The sequence below is a fragment of the Nanorana parkeri genome, unplaced genomic scaffold (assembly GCF_000935625.1).
Source record: "Nanorana parkeri isolate BGI_ZX_2015 unplaced genomic scaffold, ASM93562v1 scaffold15, whole genome shotgun sequence".
NCBI lineage: Eukaryota > Metazoa > Chordata > Amphibia > Anura > Dicroglossidae > Nanorana > Nanorana parkeri.
Genome location: NW_017306283.1, coordinates 1,731,488 through 1,755,044, shown reverse-complemented (window position 1 = coordinate 1,755,044; position 23,557 = coordinate 1,731,488). Strand labels below are relative to the sequence as shown.

The window sequence follows — 23,557 nt, the reverse complement described above, 5'->3', positions numbered from 1 at the left end:
TAGGGTGATGACCGGAGCAAGGCTTCTCTGCTCAGTTTTGAAAGTAAAATAAATAAATAAATCACATTCAGCAAAATGGAAAACAACACAGTATACACACATACATATAACACACATTTAGATGTATATAAAACCCCTAATAATCTATAGATATCAGGTTTTTATAAGCAAGATAAAAGGATGCAGCGTAAAGTTAGTAGTGTATTTTTTAATTTATTGTTAAAAAAGTGCCAGAAGGATGTGTGTATCTCCTACTGACCTCAGGTTTCTAGCAGACATGATTGTACATTGATTGTCTAGAAGTACACTATATGCCCAAACATTTGTGGACACCAGACCATCCATCCTATATGAGCCTGGTGGAAGACCCATTCCAGAACTATGCCCATGAATATGGAGTTGTCCCCTCTTCGCTACTATAAAAGACTCCATCCTTCCTAGAAAGCTTTCTGCAAGATTTTTAAGTGTGTCTGTGGGAATGTGTCCATTCAGCCAAAAATGTATTTGTGACTTTAGTTACTGATGTTGGATGGGAAGACCTGGCTTGTACTTGGAATTCCAATTCTTCCCAAGGGTGTTCAGTAAGGTTGCGTTCAGGGCTCTTTAAAGGCCACATGAGTTTCTCCATACCTAACTCATCAAACCATGTCTTTATGGAGCTGGCTTTTTGCACAGGGGCACAGTCATGCAGGAACAGAAAAGGGCCTTCATCAAACAGTTACTCCAAGGTTGGAAGTGCACATTTGAATAAAATGGCATTGTACGCTAAAGCATTAGCAGTACTCTTCATTCGAAACACTTGAACTAAACAATTTGAAGGGTTGTCCTCATATTTTTGGCCATATAGTGTACATTAAATAGTGTCGTTTTAAATTCCCCTAGAATCCAGCACTATATATGTGACTTTATGTGTGTGTGTATATATATGTATATATACACATGCACTGCCTGGCCAAAACAAAGCCACCTGCATTTTGGGCAGTGTTATGATCTGGGGTTGCTTCAGTTGGTCAGGTTTAGGTCTCAGCTCAGCAGCAGCATGTTCCCAAATAATGAGGTAATCTGCCTTCTTGAATATACTGAATGACCAGGTTTTTCCATCAATGGATTTTTTCTTCACTGATGGTACATTGGGCATATTCCAAGATGACAATGTCAGGATTCATTGGGCTCAGATTGTGAAAGAGTGGTTCAGGGAGCATGAGACATCATTGTCACACATGGATTGGCCACCACAGAGTCCAGACCTTAACCCCCTTGAGAATCTTTGGGATGTGCTGGAGAAGACTTTACGCATTGGCCCAACTCTCCCATCATCACTACAAGATCTTGGTGAAAAATTAATGCAACTCTGGATGGAAATAAATGTTGTGATATTGTATAAGCTTATTGAAACGATGCCACAGCCAATGTGTGCCGTAATCAAAGCTAAACCCGGTCCTACTAAATATTAGAGTGTGACTTTTTTTTGGCCAGGCAGTGTATATGTAATTTACATATATTTAATTGGGGCACCAGTATGGACTGCAGAAGCAGCGGCATCATGTGCAAGGCAGATGACAACATAGAAATGAAAAGTGTGTGTGGGGTGGCTCAGTGATAGAGCATTGAACTGCAGACTGAGGTCCCGGTTAAAACCCAGGTGCCTCCTAGAGGCTTCAGAGATCGCCGATCCAGGGAATATGCAATTGCATTAGGGGTTTAGAAAAAACCTTTTCTTTCCCTGTTGGAGCAAACTGAACCATGCTTTACAGGGGTTTTTTTTGCCTTCCTCTGGATCAACTGTGGGTAACTGGGGGCATAGGGTTCTGTTTATGGAGGTTTTTGTTGTTGTCTCTGTAGGTTGAACTCGATGAACTTGTGTCTTTTTTAACCCGACTATGTAACTATGTAACAAGAATTACATTTGTTTTACAAAGTTTTTTTTCCCCCCCGAGGTGTCGCACCAACAACAGCATCATCAGTTGCATCATGGTCTGAAAAGAGGGGGGCTCAACCAAACTAAAAAAATTGATTTCTGTTACACAATCATAATGACCAATGGACGAGCCAGAGAGGCTGATAATGAGAAGATTAAAAATAGCATTCTTTTAGTTCCATGGCGCATCTAGAAGGCCAAAAATAAGCGAAGACATAGATTTCTCACTTCCGCCTTGCAGCACAGGAGGTCCCCAGATCAAATGCTGGTCAGGACAATCCTTACATGGGGTTTGCATATTCTCCCTGTGCTTGTGTGGGTTTCCTCCAGACACCAAAGACATGCTGGAAGGATGGTTCCTGTCTAAATTGGCCCTGTATGTATGCGTGTGAGATAGGGACCTTACATTGTAAGCAGAGACTGATGTGAAAGTGCACTTTGTAAATTGTCAGCACTAAATAAATACCTGTAATAAGCTTTTTATCATTTATAACATTTCTTTCCAGTAGTACTGAACCACAGTGACCGAGCAAGACAGAAAAAAGGCAGCTAACCCCCCCCCACAAAATCGTTCTAAAGGGGAAATCTTCCAATGGGTACACCTATTCCAGTGACAACTGTCCAAGAGTGGAAAGCACCCACTTTTTCAAACTTCCTTTTGTCTCTCCAGGGCGGGAAGTGAAAGGGAAATCTCCCCAATGGGGCAGTAAAAGCCACTGCCAGTTTTAACCCATGCCTACTCTTCCCTAATTTACATTCCCTATAGTGGGCCAGCATAGTTGGGTCAAGGTGATAGTGGCCAGTCCATTAATGTAGGACAGTATAGTGAAGCACTAGAGCAAACTGATGCATCTGTATGACAATTGATGGATCCATCGACTGAAAAATGTAATAAAGAGACACCTTTGGGTCAAGAAACTTCACAAAATGCATGGAGACACTGCCAGTTATCCACAGGGGCATTGGGGGCCAATATGCAGCTATGGTTTGACTCCTAGGCTGCACAAGTCCTGAGAACTGGTATATATATCCTGAAATTGGGAGCATAGCAGCTTTCATCTGACCTCTCCAGACAGGTATCTGAAATTCCCTTTAAATGTTTTTTTTCCATATTACAAGACCATACAAACATTTTGTATTAAAGGAGAACTATGGGGTCAGGGCTTTTCCCCATAGTTCTCCTAAGGGTCACGGGAGAACAGCATTCTCCCGTGACCCAAAGCTCAGTGTACCGCAAGCTACAGCTCGCGGCATCCTGAGGCGCCGCAGCCGGGACGGATCCCGACATTGCGTCCGAGATCCAACCAGCTGCGGGATTGACAGCTGGCTCTGCCTATCCAGAGGCAGAGCCAGCGGTGCCTGCCCCCTCCCCCGTCCATTACGCTAGCCAGCGCTGGAGGATCGGACAGGGGGGGGGGATCCCTGCAGGGAGCCGGGAGGGACAGACACGGCTCTCTGCAGGGACAGGATCGAGAAGTGAGTGGGCGACGGTATGTGTACGCTCACTTCCGGATCTACTGAGCCGACCTGTGACAGTTTCATTGTCACAGGTCGGCTCAGATTATAAAGTGCAGAAGTGCAGGGGTGCCAATATTTTTGGCCATGACTGTATCACAGCACTGTGCAGCTTCCAGGGAATAGCCATATTGGCAGAGGCACAAGCCATCACCCAGAAGCTGTTCTCTATATACACTCAGCTTAACAGCTGAGAGAGTCCAGGAGCACCATGCCTTGCATGGCCTAGTCACGTTTATGCTTTGAGTTATCTACTTAGTAAAATAGCAGCCCAATGCAATAATATAGTAGGGGGTAATGCACTTGCACTGTAGCACTCCAGAACGTTGCGGTTCCTTGTGTTTTAAAAGATGGGTTATGTCTGTATTTTTTGATGGGAGGTAAGTTAAGCAGGTTGTATAGCAGGGAGAGTTTAGGGTTCACTAGTCTTCCAAAGAGCAGCCTGGAGGCTGGGCACACACTCTACAGATCTGTGTGCATCTAAGGTGTGCTGGCATCCTGCTCGTGCGACCCTAGCACTGGTTGGTGGATCACAGGGATAGGGGAACCTTTTAGCATATGCCTTCCAATGATGTTCCTTGATGTCTTGCTGGAGCGGCCCTTTAAATAACCACCTAGGTGTTTGGCACCGTGGCCTCGGAGTGACATGACAAGCAGCGGAAGATATAGGATAGGTCGTATCCTCTTACAGTGATCGTGTGACAAGCGATCAGTCAGCCAGTTGCGTGCCAGCACTGCTCAGTCTCTGCAGACCTGTTATATAATACCTTACTCACTTCTTAATCCAATTCAGAGCAGCCGAGCTCTAATCAGAGACATGACCTAATGGCTGAGGTAGACTGTTACTATATATAGCACTTCCAGGAGCCCAAGATAGCATTGGCTATAGTCTAGGTGCCGATCACAACATGCCTGATTTATTAACGTACAGTATCTCCATTGAGAACTGTCTGTGCTGCCCAACAACCATGGGAAAGGTAGATCCCTGCTACAAAGTATTTGCATCTAAGTGGGTAACAAGATAAGCCTGTTAAGCTTGAAAGTGGACCTAGCATCAGATTTATCATTTAATCATAAGTGCATTGTAATGTGCATCACTTCCAGGTTTTTATTACCTCTCACAGAGATGCCTTTTTGTTCTCCAAAAGGACAGCACAATCTTTGTTCAGGCATCATCCAGGGTCACCATCTACCTCCTAGACTGAGCTGCAGGTTTAGAGATAGCACAAAGATGCAAGCACAAAGGCCTAGTGGTTAGCACTAATGCCTTGCAGCACTGGGGGTCCCTGGATTGTATCCTGGTCAGGACACTATTTGCAAGGAGTTTGCATTTTCTAACTGTGCTTGTGTGGGTTTCCTTCCACATTCTAAAGACATGCCAGAAAGTTAATTGGCTCCTTTCTAAATTGGGCCCTGTATGTGTGTACAATAGAGGCCTTAAATTGTAAGCTCCTTGGAGGCAGGGACTGATGTGCATGTAAAACGCTGCATAAACTGATGGTGCTAGGTAAATGCCTTTAATAATAAAAATCCTGTTGCCTAAGCAGTTCTTGGCTCTGTTCACTAAAGTCTGACACAGATCAACCTCTTACTTTGAGGCTTGCAAAATCACTACACTGCAGCTAAAGGATGGCTATATATTGTGACCAGGGCCGGATTCCCCACAAGGCCACCGAGGCCCGGCCTCGGGGCGGCAGGGAGCAGAGGCGCGGCAGCGGTTTGAAATCTCCCGACGCCCGGGGCATGCAGTTCCAGGCGCCGGGCGGTAGTTTGTTTTCTACTTTTAGCCCTGCTTTGCACAAGCAGGGCTAAATGTAGAACGGGGGAAACCACTTGTTTGTTTACAAGTGATCTTGTCTTTAATTATAAGACTGCAGGCTGTCCGTTTTTTTTTGCAATCTCCGGCCCATTGGAGAGATTTTCCTTCTCTTCCTGTCTGACAGGCACAACAGGAAGCAAGAAGAAATAACTCCAAAGAGGGGGGAAATCCCTGGTGACCTCCCAAAATTTGGGATTTACTTTTACTGATAATGGTCACCAGGACAAATAGAGAGGGTGACTCTCACTGACCTATTAATTTCCAGGTCTGGGCTGTTTCAGGATTCTGCACTGCAGTACTGCACCACAACCACATGCCAACTAATTGGCAGGTGATTCTGGCGTGGTACATTGACTGCAATGGTTGTGTCTGGCAAGCAGTACCGTCTGTCAAACTTGACATGCTGTACAAAATTTGCTGCAGCAGCAAAGCCAAGCCTCAAAGCCATGGCATGGACAAACCGAGTGGCCATTGTGCAAAGTTTAAGATGGGAGGTAAAAATGCTGATTTGTTACCAACCATGTGATCGAGACGTTAGTAGATTTCCACTTCCTGGTCGAGTAAATGGTGATGTAGCCCTTGCCACACAGATGCATCCTGGGCAGGCTACATTACCCGTGCCAAATCTCATCTGTAAATTACTGTTTTTCCACTTCCTGGTTGTGTGAGGCACTGGTGATGTAGCCCTGGCCTCACAGATACATCCTGGGAAGGTTACATTACCAGTGCCTTCCATTAGAAATCTCATCTGTAAACAATTACTGTTTTTCCACTTCCTGGTTGTGAGTCACTGATGATGTAGCTTTGGCTGCACAGATCGATCCTGGGAAGGTTACATCACCAAATCTCATCTGTAAATTGCAAAATCTCACAAAATCTCACAGGATCTTCGAGGGAAAGCTATTTGTTCCCCTTGATGTGCACTGTCACATGTTCCAGAAGGCAGACCCAGAGTTCCAGGAAGTAAAGAGAGATGTCTTAAATTGCCCTTAATAAAAATGGCCATTGTGAGAAGAATGGAGAGGAAGAGAAAAATAAGGAATGCAAAGAATATACAGCCGGCAATTATCTGTAAGTATCTCTGTAGATCGCCATTACTAAACATTTATAAAGTAGCCTTTGTTGTCATTTTTAAAATAAGGTTGACGTTCCTCTTTAAGTTTTAGGATGATGTTATTGGTTTGGTATAGAACACAGGTCGGGGTCAGGGAATGGGGGTTCACATAGAAAAGTACATTTGTTTCCCCCAAAATATACAGAGCTGAACTCTCATCACCGAAAGCTATGGGACCAACTCATTACTGACTTGAATCTTGCTTTCAGTTAATGGGGACATCTTGATCTGTGAACACCTCCTTTCCGGAGGCCACTACACATTATCGAGGGACTATTCGGTACCTTGACTCCCCCATATATCTTACAGCAGCTAGCCAAAACTAATTATTTTTTATTTCTGTAGTATATAGAGGCCTCTTTAATGTGCTCGTAAAGGTTCCGGACTTGCTTCTCCCGTTTCAAAGGCAGTCAAAGCTATTTTCCAATATACTTGGCAATGCTAAGGTGTAATCTGTTTTCTCCACATTCCGTGCTGTTAACAGAAATGTGCCTGGTTATTTCTGATAATAAAAAATAACCGATATGTTTAGTTGGAAGGAGAAAAACGAAGCCAACTGGATTTAGCTATCTCTTCCCAGATAACGTACATGAGCTTCGGCTCCCAATAACTGCATCATTCATGTGGATTTTTTTGCACGGAAGATCAGCTTCTAAAAAACCACAAACAGTCCAGTTAAATGGAAATAAAAAAACCCCCACTAGATTATTTGTACTGCTAAGATTTAAAGATTTTTTTATATGCAATAACAAACAAAGAACAAAAAGCTTGAGGCTTCGTCCTCAAGCTGGTCATACAGCAGTAGAATTTCTTTTGAAACATTTTCTTTTTGGAAAGTTTGTTCAATTATCGAATAGTTAATGGTTTAAGTTTATCCATATGGAAAGGGGAGGGGTACAGCCATGAGCAGGAGGCTATCAAATATTTTTTTGGAGAAAATATAGACTTTTAATGTCTGTGAAGGTTCTCATTCTTCCAGGTCATGGTATATCTGTAAAAAAAATAAGTAAAGGCAACTAAACTTGCTGTATTTTTCTTTAAGCCAGTGAAAGGTCTTCAAGAAAAATACAGCAAGTTCAGTTGCCTTGACTTATTTTTTTACAGATATAGCCTTTTAATGTCCCCTGCTCTCTTCCTCTGGTGGTGGGTCAGTCCATTTAGAGGTCTGCATGTCATCGCTGTGTAATATACAGGCCGGTGAACAAACTACAACCCCTGTGGCCATCACAATTAATAAGCAGCGTGTAGGAGCTAAGCCAGCGCTAGAAGGGACAAACAACGGGGGGGTGGGCTTCAGAGACTGATAGACAACTGAGCTCTTGACATTTCCTTCCCCGTGTGCCCCCTCCCACAACTTTTTCATTGAGTTCAATAGCTGTCAATGAATCCTTCCCTCCCCCCATGCCAGGGTGCTAGGTGTAATCCTAGACTCTGAGCCTCCTTCAGGCCCCACATCCAATTTTCCAAATCTTTCCGCCTTCACTTCCATAACATCTCCAAAATATGCCCCTTCCTAACCAATGAAATCATAAAATTACTAATCCATTCACTTATTATTGATCGTCTTGACTAGGGGATAATTGTAACTATTACTGCAGTGTACGGGACGTATGTGCTGTATATGTATTATGGATCATGATTTAACCTATTCATGTTAGCATGATTTAACCTATTCAATTGGTTCTGAGGAAGGAGGCGTGACCTCTGAAACGCGTAAATCACTTCACTACCAGGGAAGACGAACAGCGGCTGGATATGCACCTTTCGTTCTGACCCTTTTATGCCTGTTTTTATTCGTCCTTTGCGAGTACCTTTATACCATTTTTTATTCGTTTATTAAAACGTTTTTATGTGATGGAGGCGCTCTCTGTGTCTTGTCTTCACAAAAAGGCACCCACACCATCCTCTGCACTCCTCCCAAGACCTCCTGCTCTTTAGTTACCTCATCAACCCTTCCCATGGTCATCTCCAGAACTGCTACAGAGTCTCTCCCATCCTATGGAATTCCCTACCACAACCTAACCAGCTATCTTCTAAAAACAATTTTTTTTTTCAGGGAAGCATTGTTGGTGCTAAATCCTGTATTATTATAATAATATGACCAACATTGGTGACCAAAATTAGACTGCATACCTGTTAGAGGTAAGAATGTGTTAGTCAGTCCCCCCAAGCTGGCAAATTGTGCCATAGACCTTTAAAGCGCATTTGACATAACAGTGACAGTGCCTCTCTGATATAAGAAGTAGGCTAGCGTTGTCATCCCATCAAAGGAAATTAAAGATCACCTAAAAGACTGCAGAATATATTATATATATTTGATTATTGTTCAACTTGAAAACCCTCAGTTATATTTTTTTGCTCTCTTATATTTTTGGGAGACTCACTTTACAACAGGAGGAGTGGGAAAAGAACCAGGAACTATGGCGAGGATATGTTTTTACTGGAGTTCCAAAGAAGCTACAGTTACTCTGAACTGTAAACTGAACCCCAGGCAAAAAAAAAAGGGCAGCACAACCCTATTTCTTTGCACAATGCTGTCAGTCAAACACTCCAACATGCCTACAGGAGGGAAGAGAATGGGAACGACCATATCTATTCTTTCAATCAATAGGTAGGGGTGGTCCTTAGATAAGGCTTTATTACTAACATGCATACAGTCTGTAGGGTCTTGGAGCTGGATGTGCCATCTGGCAGGGTTGTCAGAAAAGACTAGCTGAAAAGAAATACAAATCCTTTGGCAGATGAACTATGTCACATATGTGTAATGTTTATGTATACTGTATGTATTATATATGAATATGTGCAGATGTTACACTATATAGCCAAAAGGCCGTGGATACCTGACCATCACACCTACCTATATTGTCAAATATATATGGACTCCCCACCAAATTATTGAGTTCAGGTGTTTCCAGGAAAGGGTACATTTAATGCTACAGAATCCACAGGCATTTGAGGTCACCGTGTACTTCCAACCTTGTGGCAAGAATTTGGGGAAAACTTTTTTCTGTCGCATCATGACTGTGCCTTTTTGCCAGCTCCATAAAGACATTGTTTGATGAGTTTGGTTTAGAGGAACTTGAGTAGTTTGTACAGAAACCTGGCCTCAACCTTAATGAACACCTTTAGAATGAATGGAGCAAACCAGGTCTTCTCATCCAAAATCAGTACCTGACCTCACCAATGCGCTTTTGGCTGAATGGGCACAAATTCCCACAAACACACTCCAATATTTTGAGGAAAGCCTTCCTAGAAGAAGGGAGGCTGTTATAGCAGCAAAGAGGGGCAACTCCGTATTAATGCCCATGGCTTTGAAAAGGGATGTCCAACAAACTCATATAGATGTGACGTTTAAGTGTCCACAATATTTTGGATATACAGTGTAGCTGTTCGCCTGGAGATCACCTTTACTAGAATAGTGAAAAAAACAGATACAAACCAAGCAACAAAATGTATCTTAGTGACACCCTATCAGTGAAGGATGACTTCTGATCAGTTACTATTAACCAATGCTTTTGTGTGTAGCTGTCTGCTGTATAGTACAAACCCACAAGATGTCTTACAAAGAATAACCCTTGACTGCTGAGACATGAAAACCACAACATAGTAGTTACCCATCAGAGACATAACAGCATAACATTGCAAAAGACAACATGCAATAAAACCACAAGCGATGCATAAAAAAGGAAAAGCAAAACAACAGAGGTAAAATAGAAACATGCTCCATGCAAACCACATTCCATTACAGTCAGCAATTCATGCACTCATTATGTCAAAACAGGTAAATGAGAGACATCAGGACATACGTGGAATTTGTAACAAAAGCAATACTACGCTGTGAACCCTCACAACCAATCACTGATGAACTTTCAGCAGTCTGGTCAAATCAGACTCGCGTAAAATAAATGGCTACTATGGGCTCTTTGTAATATGTTATTTCATACAACCCTTTAACAAACATAGACTGTAGTGGACAACACTACATATGACATAGAACACAAGAAATTAACAGTTTCACAAAGGATCATTTCCACCACACACAGGACATTTGAAGTAAATATCTATCTATCTATCTATCTATCTATCTATCTATCTATCTATCTATCTATCTATATATGTTATATATTTTATCAACATAATGTAAATATATTTTATTAATTTGTGCTAATATATTTAAAATCATTATACCATGTATGGTGTGTAGTTGTATATGTATATGTTGGCAGCCATGTTTGCATGTTTCCTATACATGTCATTGTGATTAATATATCTCTGAATATATCTCTGATGGACATGAAGACATAAGAAAACTAGGAGAGTAATAAGTAATCTAAGGACAGTATTACATAATGAAATGTTGTATTTTTATTCTGATAATTGTATCCTATTAGATAGGTGTACTTTTATAAGAAACCCAGTTATTTAGCCCTTCCTCTTCATGAGTTTTCTGAATATCTTTAAAAAAGAACTACGGGGTAAGTGTTTTCCCCCATAGTTCTCTTTAGGGTCACGGGAGTACATATACTAACCTCCTCCCGTGACCAAAAGCTCAGTATTGCCCATGATATACTGAGAGCGCCACAGCAAGGACAGATCCCAACAATACTGTTTGAGATCCACCCAGCTGTGTGAGTGACAGCTGGCTCTGCCTATCTAGAGGCAGAGCCAGCTGTGCCCACCCCCTCCCCAGTCTGTTCCTCCAGTCAGCGCTGGAGGATCAGAGAGGGGAGGGGGGAATCCCTGAGGGGAGCAGTGACTGACAGTCACCGATCTCTGCAGGGAGATGATCAGGAAGTGAGGGAACAACGGTATGTGTTAGCTCACTTCCCGATCAAGAGAGCCAACCTGTGACAGCTTAGGACAAACGTTTGGGGCCTAGTCTGCAGTGTTAATTTCTAATAATTTTTATCACAGATTTCGTCAACAACACTTTTTTAGTGACTAAAACTAAATAAAAACTAAGTTACGATGACTAAAACTATAACGAAAAAATATATTGACATTTTAGTCGACTAACTAAAACTAGACTACAATGTTAGGGAGAGACAATTTGGGAAGAGATCCAATCAGAACTTATCTCTTTGGACTTCCAGTTCTGGTTCCATCCTGAATGGACGACTAATAGGCAATATGTGCAATGGCATTACAGCCAATATAGTTTTTCATTCTAATACTTTATTTATTTTAGAGTTGCACTTCTGCTTGAAACAGTGTTTATATGCAGTTGTTTAAGTTCCAGGGTCCATCCTTCACTTGGGATACAAGCTTGGGATTGCTGTTAAGTTCATGATTGGTGTGCCTAGTACATGCAATGCTTTTGATGGCACCAGGGCATCCACTGAGTGTAAAACAACAACTCCTACCCAGGGCAGGCTGGGCCATGAGAATAAAGACAAGGTCTGCATCTCTAATTATATTTAAAGCTGAAGTTTAATCTGCTTATATTTTACCTTCTCTCAAGAGCCCCCAACCCTGATGCAAATAGTGGTCTGGCTCTTGGGAGGAGTTATGCTAAAAAAAAAAAAAGTGCCTTGATGGGTGGATGTCAATTTGGATGAGTGTTGAAAATGACTGCTGCACACCATACAGCGTTTTGACCAGCGTAGGTAAGATAGGTGCTCGTAGTGATCACCACGGATGGCACAGTGCAGAACCTCAGAGCTGTGAAGCACTTCAAAATGCAAAGGAATTGCGAATAACATCACATACGTCAAAATAGCCAATGTTTCATCTCGGTCGCCTTAAGAAAGGGACTCTGAGTGGTCCAGAAATGTTGGCTATTCTGACCTATGTTACGTTATTACCAATAAACAATATTTTTTGGCGACCTATCTTCACAAAGCTGGAGGAATGGGTGTTCCTAGACAACACCAGAGAAGACCCACAAGTGATGCCGAGCCTTTATGACTGAAGGAACGGGGGGAAAAGGGAAGGGAAAGGAGGACATAGCTGGTACAACTGGGCAAGACTGAAGGGAAGGCCGGAGTTTAGCTTTAAAAAATTGATGAAGAGGCTGGAAGGAGGGGGAACGTAATAGGGTTTCTCAGAAAAGTACACTTAGCCTAGATGTCCCATCAAAAATCAAAGCTGCTGGAACATATGCTTGTTTTCCAGTGCAGGAAAAGAGCATGATCAATCTAATCCCAGGAGAGGTAGGCACAGTGTTATGTGTCAAGCCTGAGTCCTATTAAGATTGTAGAGTTGAACATTTTGCATGATCCTGTAGCTCAAATGCTAGACTCTATGATGTGTGTCATCTGATAGTGTGCAGTTTCATCTCTTTTGAAGGAGAGAGTGGAAGATACTTTGCTCAACTTTCTTATATGTTTAGGGACCTTGCTTGGGATCTTAATTGGGAAGATTTCCCTGTCGTAACACCCTTTTATCCATGTAGTTCTATTCCCTCCGATGCATTCTCTGTACTCAACAATGAACTTAGTCAATCTAATTTATTAACTCTCTTTGCAACAATGACCAACTTTCAAAAGTTTTCTTTCCTAATACTAATATCTCCACCACCGTCTATTAAATTACCATTTCCTGTAAAATATTAGCCTGAGGGAAATGTGTGCAGTTGCAGCAGGTGGCTGTCTGAGTTTACTTTTCTCACACAGCAAAGCACAAACAAATAAGGAATGTGCTGCATTGGATCTGTTTGAGATGTTAAATAAGTAATCAGTAGCCACTGCAGTGCTGGTTTCAGATGGGTACTGCATGCCCTTTGCATTATTTAGAACAGCACATCAGTATCATAGGTGTACAAAGACTTTACTGTTATCTAATGAAAATTAAAGTGACACCAAACTTAGTTAAATCCTAAAAATACATTCAAGTACCTTAACTATTCACAGAAATTTATCTTATTTGTGTATCACTCGGCTGTGGTGACTACTTTACAACACCCACAAAGGGACCATGGGGAACACAAGTAGCCACCCTACAGAAGGAAGGACAGTGTCAGCACCAATTCAGAGATGAGTGGAGGATCTACAGCCGAGTGATACACAAATAAGATACATTTTTGAAAATAGTTAAGGTAATTGAATGCAATTTTTAAGATTTAACTCCTCCTGAGTTTAGTGTCACTTTAAGCGATGTGGTTTGCTAAAGCATACTAAATTCAGGGCTCTTAGGATGCTCAAGAGGATATCTAAAGGTTTCTTCAGGTATCCCTAATGGCCTGAGCTTTAGTTATGCATTTGGTTGAGAATTTTTAAAACTGCTGAGGTGTTCTTTTATTATATTTCAAATACTTTAGAAAGTAAAGTATATGAAATGCGTGAAGTAAACAAGAGGATTCAAATAACAGATGCCCATTAAGGTGCGGCAGAAAAATCTTTAACACTGCAAACAGTAATATTACCTGTATTGTTCCCTTATAGTATATCTTAACCCAAAACTTTTTTATTTTAGGTTTGAATTGAGTAGGGAATTCCATCTGTGCCCCATTGAGGAGAATTACTATACCTTCCTGTGCTATGCACGCAACAGAAACTGTCCAAAGTAAGGGAAATTACCTCTTGAACAGTTGTCACATGAACTAGTGTCCCCACTGGAAGATAACCCCTCTATTTCTGTTCTGGTGATGACTCAAAATTTTGTATTGGCCTGGAGCAACATGCGGTTGGGCCACACACAAGGAGCTCCAATAGACAATAACCCTGTAGCTTATCCTGCACTGACTTTGTAGGCTGAAACCTTCTTTTTCATGGCATGGACTTCTTTACTTCCATAAGCTTCCAAATGTCACCCCCCCTAAGTGAGTCCCGGACTTCCTTTCCAAGTCAGATAAATTGAGGATAAAGATGGTGGAGAAAAAGTCCTCTCAAAAGCCTGAGCAGACCGACACCGCAATGACCAGGGGTTATATGCCACCTCCCTCTGCCAGAGCATATTTATCATCAAAATAGAGGTTAAGGTAGGCATCTCATTCCTCCGCCAGAGCTTCTGAAGCTCCAGGAGAGAATCACCGTGGTGGCCTAGAGGATCAACTCCAGCCATTACTGCGGATCTCTAAACAACACCAAGCGCAACTGCAGGCTATCATGCAACAGCAAATCAACTAGTAAAGCAGACTACAGAGAAGCAACCTCAGGTTTGTGGGGCTCCCGGAGAAAGTGGAGGGGTTTATTCCTATCACTTTCTCAAAAGAAAAAAAGCTAATTAACCACTTTGGGCGAGAAACATTTTCATCCCCTTTTGTAGTGGAAAGAGCCCACCACCATTCAGAGTTCCCCCCAGGAAATTCACAGAATATTAAACTTTTGGATGGAGATGATATTTACCTTCTCATACAGGGAAAAGGGCAGCATCCCATTTCAGAACGCCTCAACTGCGGTACAATCACATTTCTCCACAGAACTACAAAACTTTGGAATTTCCCATCAATTTCAGTATGTTCACTAGAACATACTGAGATGGTGACTCTACCCTTGTGAACCCTTCCCTACAGTTTTATCTTTATATACACTTTAAGCACGCATATGCATACGCACATCTATACCTCTGTACAGGCTAACTGCAGCAAAAAAGGTAAATACTATTTAAACAATGAATTATTTCAGTAGTTGTAGTTCCAGTTGTAGTTCCATTTCCACATTTAGCAATTTCCATTTAATTTCAGTCCCAGTGAAAATGGTCACTAAAACATATTGAGAGGGTTAATCTCTCCAGTGGGAACACATATGGGCATAAAAGTCTGACAAGGATTGCTAAGCCTTCCCTACTTTAAAGTTTTGGCTTTATATACACTTTAAGCATGCATATGCTCTTAAAGTATCCGTTTTGCACAATTGGCAACATCTCTGTACAGTCTAAATGCAACAAAACAGGTAAATACTACTATTTAAACAATGAATTACTTTCACTGTCCTGCATCAGAATATTACATTCTCTTATAAAGGTAGGGGTTACCCTTTAAAAATATATACAATTGATTGTTCAAAATGGCGGGCATTTCATTTTGGTATGTTAGCTACGTTTGGCATTTCTGATGATAAATTCAGTAGGTTAATTCTGTCCTCGGGAGGGTTTGCATAATGATTTGACGTTTCGTGTTTGAGAAAAGGTTAAAGATGGATACAGTTCCTCTGAGGCTCCCATTACAGAGCTTCGCTCAAGCGTGAGTTATGCCAGTTGACATTACAGAAAAGTTGAACTTACATTCTGTTTGCCGACAATGTTATCAAACGGGAGTTCCGGGCTCCAGGACCCCTCGGTGAACGTGGCCCCGCTGTTCCTCCGGTCCGTCGCGCTCACCGACTCCTTCACGATGTCTTCCGGCAGGGTTAACAGGTTCTCCTCGGGTTGTTTGATCAAGTAGGTTTCAATGTTATGTTTCCGTAAAAACTCGTTCCTTTCTTTGCCGTGGCCTTCTTCCACGTTGTAATCTCCATTAAGGCAATCGAGAGAAGCTTTTGATATGTGAATTCTCCTGTAAAGGAAAAAAGATACATTTCAGACACCATAGCTTGCATGGTTGCTCCTAATGTCAGAGGCCAGCCCACTGTTATTTAGAAGTACTTATTTATTGGGGAAAAGAAAATAATCCTGATGAATGGAAGTACAGTTCTAAAACAATCTAGCTGACTTTTTGTAGAGTAGTATGTCCATTCATCAATAATGCTATATTCAAGAGAGGGTGGACGGGAGTGCTGCCATGCGCCAGCGTTTCCTTTTGGCTGCAGAGGATTTAACAAGTTGAGATGGTACACTTTCTATCTTTTCGTTTATCTACTGGGGGACTGGTATTACCATATATGAAACCAAAATGTAGACATTTTCCAGCCAAGTAGAAAAAAATTACTCACTAATAAGTACCGATGACATTCACCAATAGCAGTCAGAAATGGGCATTCGTAATAGATATCCCCCCTGTTATCGTATATGAAGTGTGGGTACCTAGAGGTGCACCTTTAGCAGCTTTCATTGACCCCACACTTCCTGCATGCTGGGCCATTCTAATGAAGGAAAATTTACATAATTCCTGGAAGTGTCAACCTTGACTGCCCCTTCTGTCCTATTGGCTAGTGAGGCAGCCCATCATAGTGATGGATCAATAGGAATATATGGCAGGGGTGAGAGGCAGCAGGCAAAATATCATCCTACCACATCACCAAAACTTTGCTCATTCAGGTCCTACAAAATGCATATATTACAAATCAGATATCCACATAATTCGAGATATCCACATGCCATTACCATTCTCAAAGTGAGTTTGTCACTTTAACTACAAAAAAAAGCTGTTGACAGGTTTAAAGGGAGGTACCTAGAGCTACCTTCACATATCTGTAACAACCTTTACTGCCCCCACACATGGCATGAACGCCGTCCGTTCTAATTAAACAAAGCTTTAGCACTATCTGGCAGTACTAAAGCTTACTTGCCCCCCACCCATCTCCTATACATTTTTTTGGGCCAGTTATGCAGCCCATCATAGTGATTGGCCAATAGGAACATATGGGGCATGGGAGGGAGCAGGTGAGCTTTGACACTATCGAGGCTTTCACAATTGGTTCCCTGAAAAACCATATCTTACCCTGGGATTCCTCCTGACTCCAGTTTGTTGGCGATATCCACATCCCACGACCACACGTCAAACTGCCACTTCCTTAGCCCCAGCACTCCACACAGCACTGAGCCAGAATGTATTCCAATCCGCATGTCAATGTCATGTTTGGTCCGTGATCTCACATACCTGCATGTTAAAAGTAAACATTACTGTGTGACCTATTTGTACACCATTTTGTCCTTGGAAAATATTAGTTTTATCATTTTCACTCATTCATAAAGTTGCGCAAGTTATTGCATTTACCAATTTTTCTTAAATTACAGCAAATTAAGCCTGCAAATTTTGGAGACAGATTTTACCAGTTTATTAAGGCGGCTTAAAACATAAAATAAAAAAATGTCACGTTAATGCTATTGACATACTGCAGGATATGTCATTTTTACTTTGCCTTTAATACCAATTCAAAATATTGCTAGTTCCTGCATGGCATTAATTGTGTGGCGCTATGAGGTGGGTAAAAATTGGAGCCATTTGGAGTACAAATAAATACTGTTTTAATGAAAAGAAAAATACAGATTCATGAAAAATAAAGGATTGCAATACAAAGTTAAACAATACAAAGTTAGACTCCAGGCAAAAAGTTAGAAAATTGAAATAAAATATGTAAACAGACTTGCTATTTTGATCAACCATTCTTGTGGTCCAATCCCTCTTGCCAGACAGCACACCAGGCCTTGGATCTCCTGGAGGTCTAGACTGCAAACAAGCACAATAACCTCAATGCAGTGTGCAGGAAATAAATGTACAATTACCTAATGGTCTTGATCATGCTGAGTCCCATTTCCACACAGCAGTGAGCATGGTCTTGTCGAGGTTCGGGAAGGCCAGACACACAATAATAGCAGTCACCTAGGATCTTAATTCTAAGGCAGTGATGTTCCTACAAATGAACAGAAACACAGGATGACTCAACAGTGTGAAAACAAGTTCAGTGAACAGATTTGGTAAATTGCATAGAAAAGGTCTCCATAGACTATAGAAGCTCTTGGCCTGATTTTGGTAATTTCCATGAAGCTGGAGTTGCACCAGCTGAGAACTATTGTTTACTTTTTCCAAAAGTATACCTCAGAAGTCTCCCAGCACCATCATGACATGTCTCATGGGCTTTTCTCATAGCTCCAGCTGCAGCCACCCAAGTCTTGTACTTTTTTCTACTAGATCTATATACTATATAAATCTACAGCAGAGGAGGTTACATTTTTACAACCTGTTATCCGAGACTCTCAAATAGGCTGGACAAGTGTAGCTACAGAGATCTCAGACTACAGGAAGAGGGCATTATTAGCAAGCAATGCAGGAGTAGGAAAAGGTGATTATAACAACTGGGCCCCTGGTATTTATTACTCCTAGAAAACAAAAAGGTTGGGGCGAAAAGACATATTTATGGCACCACTGCTGCTTAAGATACTTATATTAAAGGAGAAGTTATCCAAGAACAAAAATCCAATATATTACAGTATGCTAGTCCTCAGATAAGCATAGAAAATACCTGTTTATCTTGTCAAAAAATGCCTTATCACTTATTGTGCCGCCCCAACAGGGGCATAGAATATGAGATGCATAGCCTCAGTTAATATTAGCATTGTTATATAGGTTAGAATTTATATAGTGTGATTTGCCTAACTATTTTCTCATAGCTAAATTCATTTGTTATCCTATGCTGCCATCTAGTGGCCTTTTGCTGTAACAAACATGCTTTCTGTAATTATTCCTCATGTGACGATGTATTTCCCCTAGTGTATGTAGCCCCACCCTTCTTCCTGTGTGCAGTACTTCCTGTGTCATGGAAAAGCCAGCAGCCACATGTAACAGGACACATATAATCTGCACAGTACGGAGGAAAGGCATCATTTTCTGACCGCACAATACTATCACCGTTCATCTGCTGTTCCTATCATCTGCTGTAAAGAATAAACACCTCTTTTGAATGAATCGGTATTGACGAGTTCAGCTATCTGACGAGGATTGTCCGCAGTGAGTATATCTGCTTATACAGGCCAGGCATAGAGGTCTCAGCAAGGGATATATTTTGCTATCACAACGATCGGAGTCAGAATACTTATTGTGAGCTGAACTAGAAGTGTTATCTTCGTTCTGTAAAGGCAGACATTATTGAATCTGAGCCCTGATGGCAACTATGGCTTCCTACGTAGCGGAGAGCTCATCAACCCAGGGACTGAGAGAGTGTTTTATTCAAACAATTACCGGGTGAAAATAAAAACGACTGTAGCCAACTCATCTAAGGACTGGTAGATGGCAACATATTACATTGTTACTTCTGGATTTAGATACACTTTAATTGCACAGTGGTTTAAGTGGTTAGAACTCTTGCAGGGTTGGGGTCATGAAGTCACCAAAGTCACATCTGCATGGGTCTCCCAGAATCATATTGCACAGGTGCACCAGACACACATCTGCATGGGTCCACCAGCATCAAATCGCATAGCCCCATCTGCATGGATCAACCAGAGACACATCTGCATGGGCCCAGTAGACACCCCTGCATGGTTCCACCAAAGACACATCTACATGGGTGCACCAGAAACACATCTGCATGGGTCCACCAGAGAATCACATCTTCATGGGTCGACCAGAATCAAATCGCATGGGTCCACCAGAGACACACCTGCATTGATGCACCAGAGACACATCTACATGGGTCCACCAGAGAAACATCTGCATAAGTCTAACAGAAAAACACATCTTCATGGGTCGACTAGAATCAAATGGCATGGGTCCACTAGAGACACATCTGCATGGATTATCTCCAAAGTGAGTTTGCTTTAGATTCTGGTAGGTTGACTACTATCTGGCCAAACTGGCCTTAGGTTGGGTGCATGTATGAGCATGTTGTAATGTGTTAGCCTCTTTGGTACTAAAACTGGTAATATGCAAAGAGCCCTTTATGATCCTACAGAGTTTGCAATGAGTAATTGCAATGTAGACTCCTTTTGAGGATAGTACACTGGAAAAAAAATAAACTAAAATACTATTTAAACATTGATGGCTATACAGGCAGAACGAAAGAGACTGAGATGGATATACAAACAATTAGACAGACAGATAGTATAGAAGTTGTGTTGGAGGTGCTTTGTAGAAGTAGGGACTAGGGCTGCAGCTAACAATTATTTTCATAATCGATTAGTTAGCCGATTATTAAGTTCGATTAATCGGATAAAAAATTTTTAGCCGACGAATCGACGATGGAAAACGTTGGCAACGTTTTCCATCGTCGATTTTAATCGACTTAATCGAATAATTGTTGCAGCTCTAGTAGGGACGATGACGCATATCTGGTGGTCGTGTAAGATGATAAGATCTTATTGGAAATCAATCTTGGATATAGCACAAGAGCTAACGGGACTCCAAGGCCTGGAGACACCTGAGGTGGCTCTGCTGTCTCTACACCATGGTTTGACTGATGCAAGGAAAACAGGCCTATTGGGCCCGATCTTTGCAGCTGCAAGGGCAGTAATACCCAGACATTGGAAGTCAACCTGCTCTCCCCAGATATCGGAATGGGTGGAAGAACTAAATAACGTAATGCGATCTGAAGAGCTCATAGCCCGTTTATATAATAGACACACGCTATTTGGGGAGAGGTGGAGCCCATGGAGGGATTACATGAGTTCACAAGAGATTTTTAGATTTTTATAGGGGTAAAATCAGAATAAGCCTAATGTTGGATTATTTTATCCTGATTTGATATCTGTTCTAACTTGACGTGCAGTGGCGTAACAACCGGGGTGACAATGATGGCATGCTTGGACTTGTAGTTCCTTAGCTGATAAATATGTGTGGGGGTGGGGGTACAGTTCTAGTGGATGTTTATATAATATGGGGGGGGGGGCTAAAAAAATGTTCTGCCCCGGGCGCCCATAACTCCGGTTACGCCACTGTTGACGTGCCTTCTCTTCCCTTTGTTCTTTTCGCTTCCTCCCTAGCAATTAATTATACCTACAACACCCCTGATACCCTTGATTGTGTGGGAATGTCTGTTTTGGGGGGGGGAGGAAGAAAGGTGTTAGGGTCTTAGTGTTGTATGTCACTTATTTGTTTTAAGGGAGTAGGAATATGGAGGGAACTACACAAAATAATTGAGATGATTCCTACTTAGATGTTATGTTAAGTGTGTAGGAATGAATTATGTTTGTTATTTGTATTTGTATGATATGTGAAATTTGAAAACTCAATAAATAAATATTTGAAACAAATAAAACTGGTAATATGCAAAGAGCCCTTTATGATCCTACAGAGTTTGCAATGAGTAATTGCAATGTAGACTCCTTTTGAGGATAGTACACTGGAAAAAAAATAAACTAAAATACTATTTAAACATTGATGGCTATACAGGCAGAACGAAAGAGACTGAGATGGATATACAAACAATTACACAGACAGATATTATAGAAATCAGCACTGCCTTCATAAATCAGAAGAAATTGGCCTGTCATCAATTCCATCATAAATCCAAAAACAACTGGTTTATCTTAGGTAGAGGCAGAGCCAAGAAAAATGTCCCAGTGGCCAGCTGTGCACCCAAAACCCCTGCTTTACAGATACTGATGTGGTTTTCATACATAGATTTTATAAGTCCGAAAGAACCGTATGCAGGTTGAACAAATGGCTTTGTGTTTTAGACTGTATCTGTGCTAAAGCTTCTGGGTGCACATTTGGCCAAAACAGACAGAAATTCTGATCAAATCACATCACTCAACCTTGAAGCTGCCACACAAATTGCACACATTTCTTTTCAGCTCAATATTATGGAGCAACAAACAAACTCAGGCTGCAGATGTACAATACAAATAAGATTTATAGATATTCCTGATTTATAAGATAGTGGGAAAGAGGACCATATTCAGTATGAAAAGGATTCAATCTCATTGATATAGGTAGGTAAGTAGATAGATAGATAGACACCACATCAAGCAATATTTGTTATCTCTAAAGCACAATTGCAATGAGTATATTGAAGGAGATAATGCTATAGCAGACCCCCACCCCCTCCTCCTGTGACTGCACGTCCATTCAGTGACACTCCGCTTCTTGGGGACTCTCTATCGTGCAAAAACCTACTAGATCTCATGGTTAAGGATTGTGACCTGCTCCCTCCTACAACTCTCTATTGCCCAGTGAGGTCCTCCATCTCAGTGATGTTCCAACATTGTTGTTGCAGAGGCACGAAGGTGCATATGTAGCTCTTTTGAGGTGGTCTATATTGCATAATAGAAGTCCCTGGCCTTCAGGTACACTGGGGCTCCCTAGAGCATAGAAAAGCCAATTTGAAGGATGGTGGCTGCCTTCCTTGCCAGGTTCTAGAGCATGGAAGTTGTCACATTACTAGGCTCATATAGATTATGAGCCAACATTATTTTAAATTATATGTTGGATAGAGTTGTTAATGATTATGACCTCTTTCAGCTTTTATTGATTGTTTGTGTCCCATCGGGGAGGTTTCCATGCACTTCCTGTCCCTTAGACACAGCAGGAAGTAGAAGGAAATCTGTCCAAAGAAAGGGATTAGCTCTGTTTAGACATTTGTGACCAGAACAGCTAGCTTTACCCATTGGATGCTTTTTCCTTTTGGAATTCCCATCACTTTCTTTACCTAGTCACAAGGACCACAGGAGAGGTAGTAGTGTGTTGTCATGCATTGTGCTTCTAGACATGTTATGATGTGTTGGCAGCCCGTTTATTCTAAATGCAACGCATATTAACGTACAACATAGCACTCATTAACCCACCGCAATGCAGTAAACGGGCCCTTAAACAATGTCATTATACTATCTCTTAAGGCCTGGCTAGTAGCTCAGGACTTGAAATTTTGAGCCCTGCTATACTGTATAGTGTGGTGTTTATTAAACCAATATTTACCAATAAAAAATAGAAAAACAGAGCACCACCTCCGTGTGTAAAGTATTTTATGAAAATGGATAAAAAAGGGTATATGTACTCTCCCTGAAAAGGCCAAGGGCCACAATGTTGGTTTGCGCAGGAAAAATTCAGTTGGAACTTTTCATTGTGGCCCTTGGCTTTTTGACAAGCGTGATGAAACGTATGTTTGTGAGTACATATACCCTCTTCTATCCATTTTAATAAAAGATTTTACACACGGAGGTGGTGCTCTGTTTTTCTATTTGCTATGTACATGATGGGAACCCCAGAGCCTTTCAATGAGCAGCCCCTGAAGATTGTGAAGTAAATAAACAGCGGGCGGAATGTTTAACGGCAACCATTACCGCCAAGAGACAACAAAAAAAACTTTTCTGTTCGATATTTACCAATGTCCAATATCAAATGCAACAGAAAACAAGAGCTAGATATAATAGACAATATAAATTATAACGAGCATTGTTAATTATTCATGTCCCTTTTTGCTTGTTCTGGGGCATAAAGAAACAGCAAGCCATACCGCAAAGAGAAAATACTTTTAATTAAGTCCTTTGTGATAAGTGTGAGAGAGAGAGCGCAGATAGATAGTCCTTTGTGATAAGTGTGAGAGAGAGAGAGAGCGCAGATAGATAGATAGAAAAGAGAGAGGGAGGTACATAAAGAGAGGGAGAGAGAGAAAGAAAGAGGAGAGAGGGGGGGGAGAGAGGATAGATAGGAAAGAGAGAA

The 23,557-nt window shown here is 41.5% G+C and overlaps 1 protein-coding gene across 2 annotated transcripts in view; it reads right to left on the bottom strand.

The window, feature by feature from the left end:
- The window catches only part of ADCY8 (adenylate cyclase 8), a 242,886-nt gene that overhangs the window by 78,300 nt on the left and 141,029 nt on the right, over positions 1–23,557 (bottom strand). For both annotated transcript variants that reach the window (XM_018558861.1, XM_018558869.1), the window contains 3 exons: positions 17,689–17,816; positions 16,904–17,062; positions 15,529–15,799 (listed from right to left, as the gene is read on the bottom strand). In XM_018558861.1, coding sequence (XP_018414363.1) covers positions 15,529–15,799; positions 16,904–17,062; positions 17,689–17,816 — 558 coding nt within the window. The remainder of the gene's footprint in view (positions 1–15,528; positions 15,800–16,903; positions 17,063–17,688; positions 17,817–23,557) is intronic.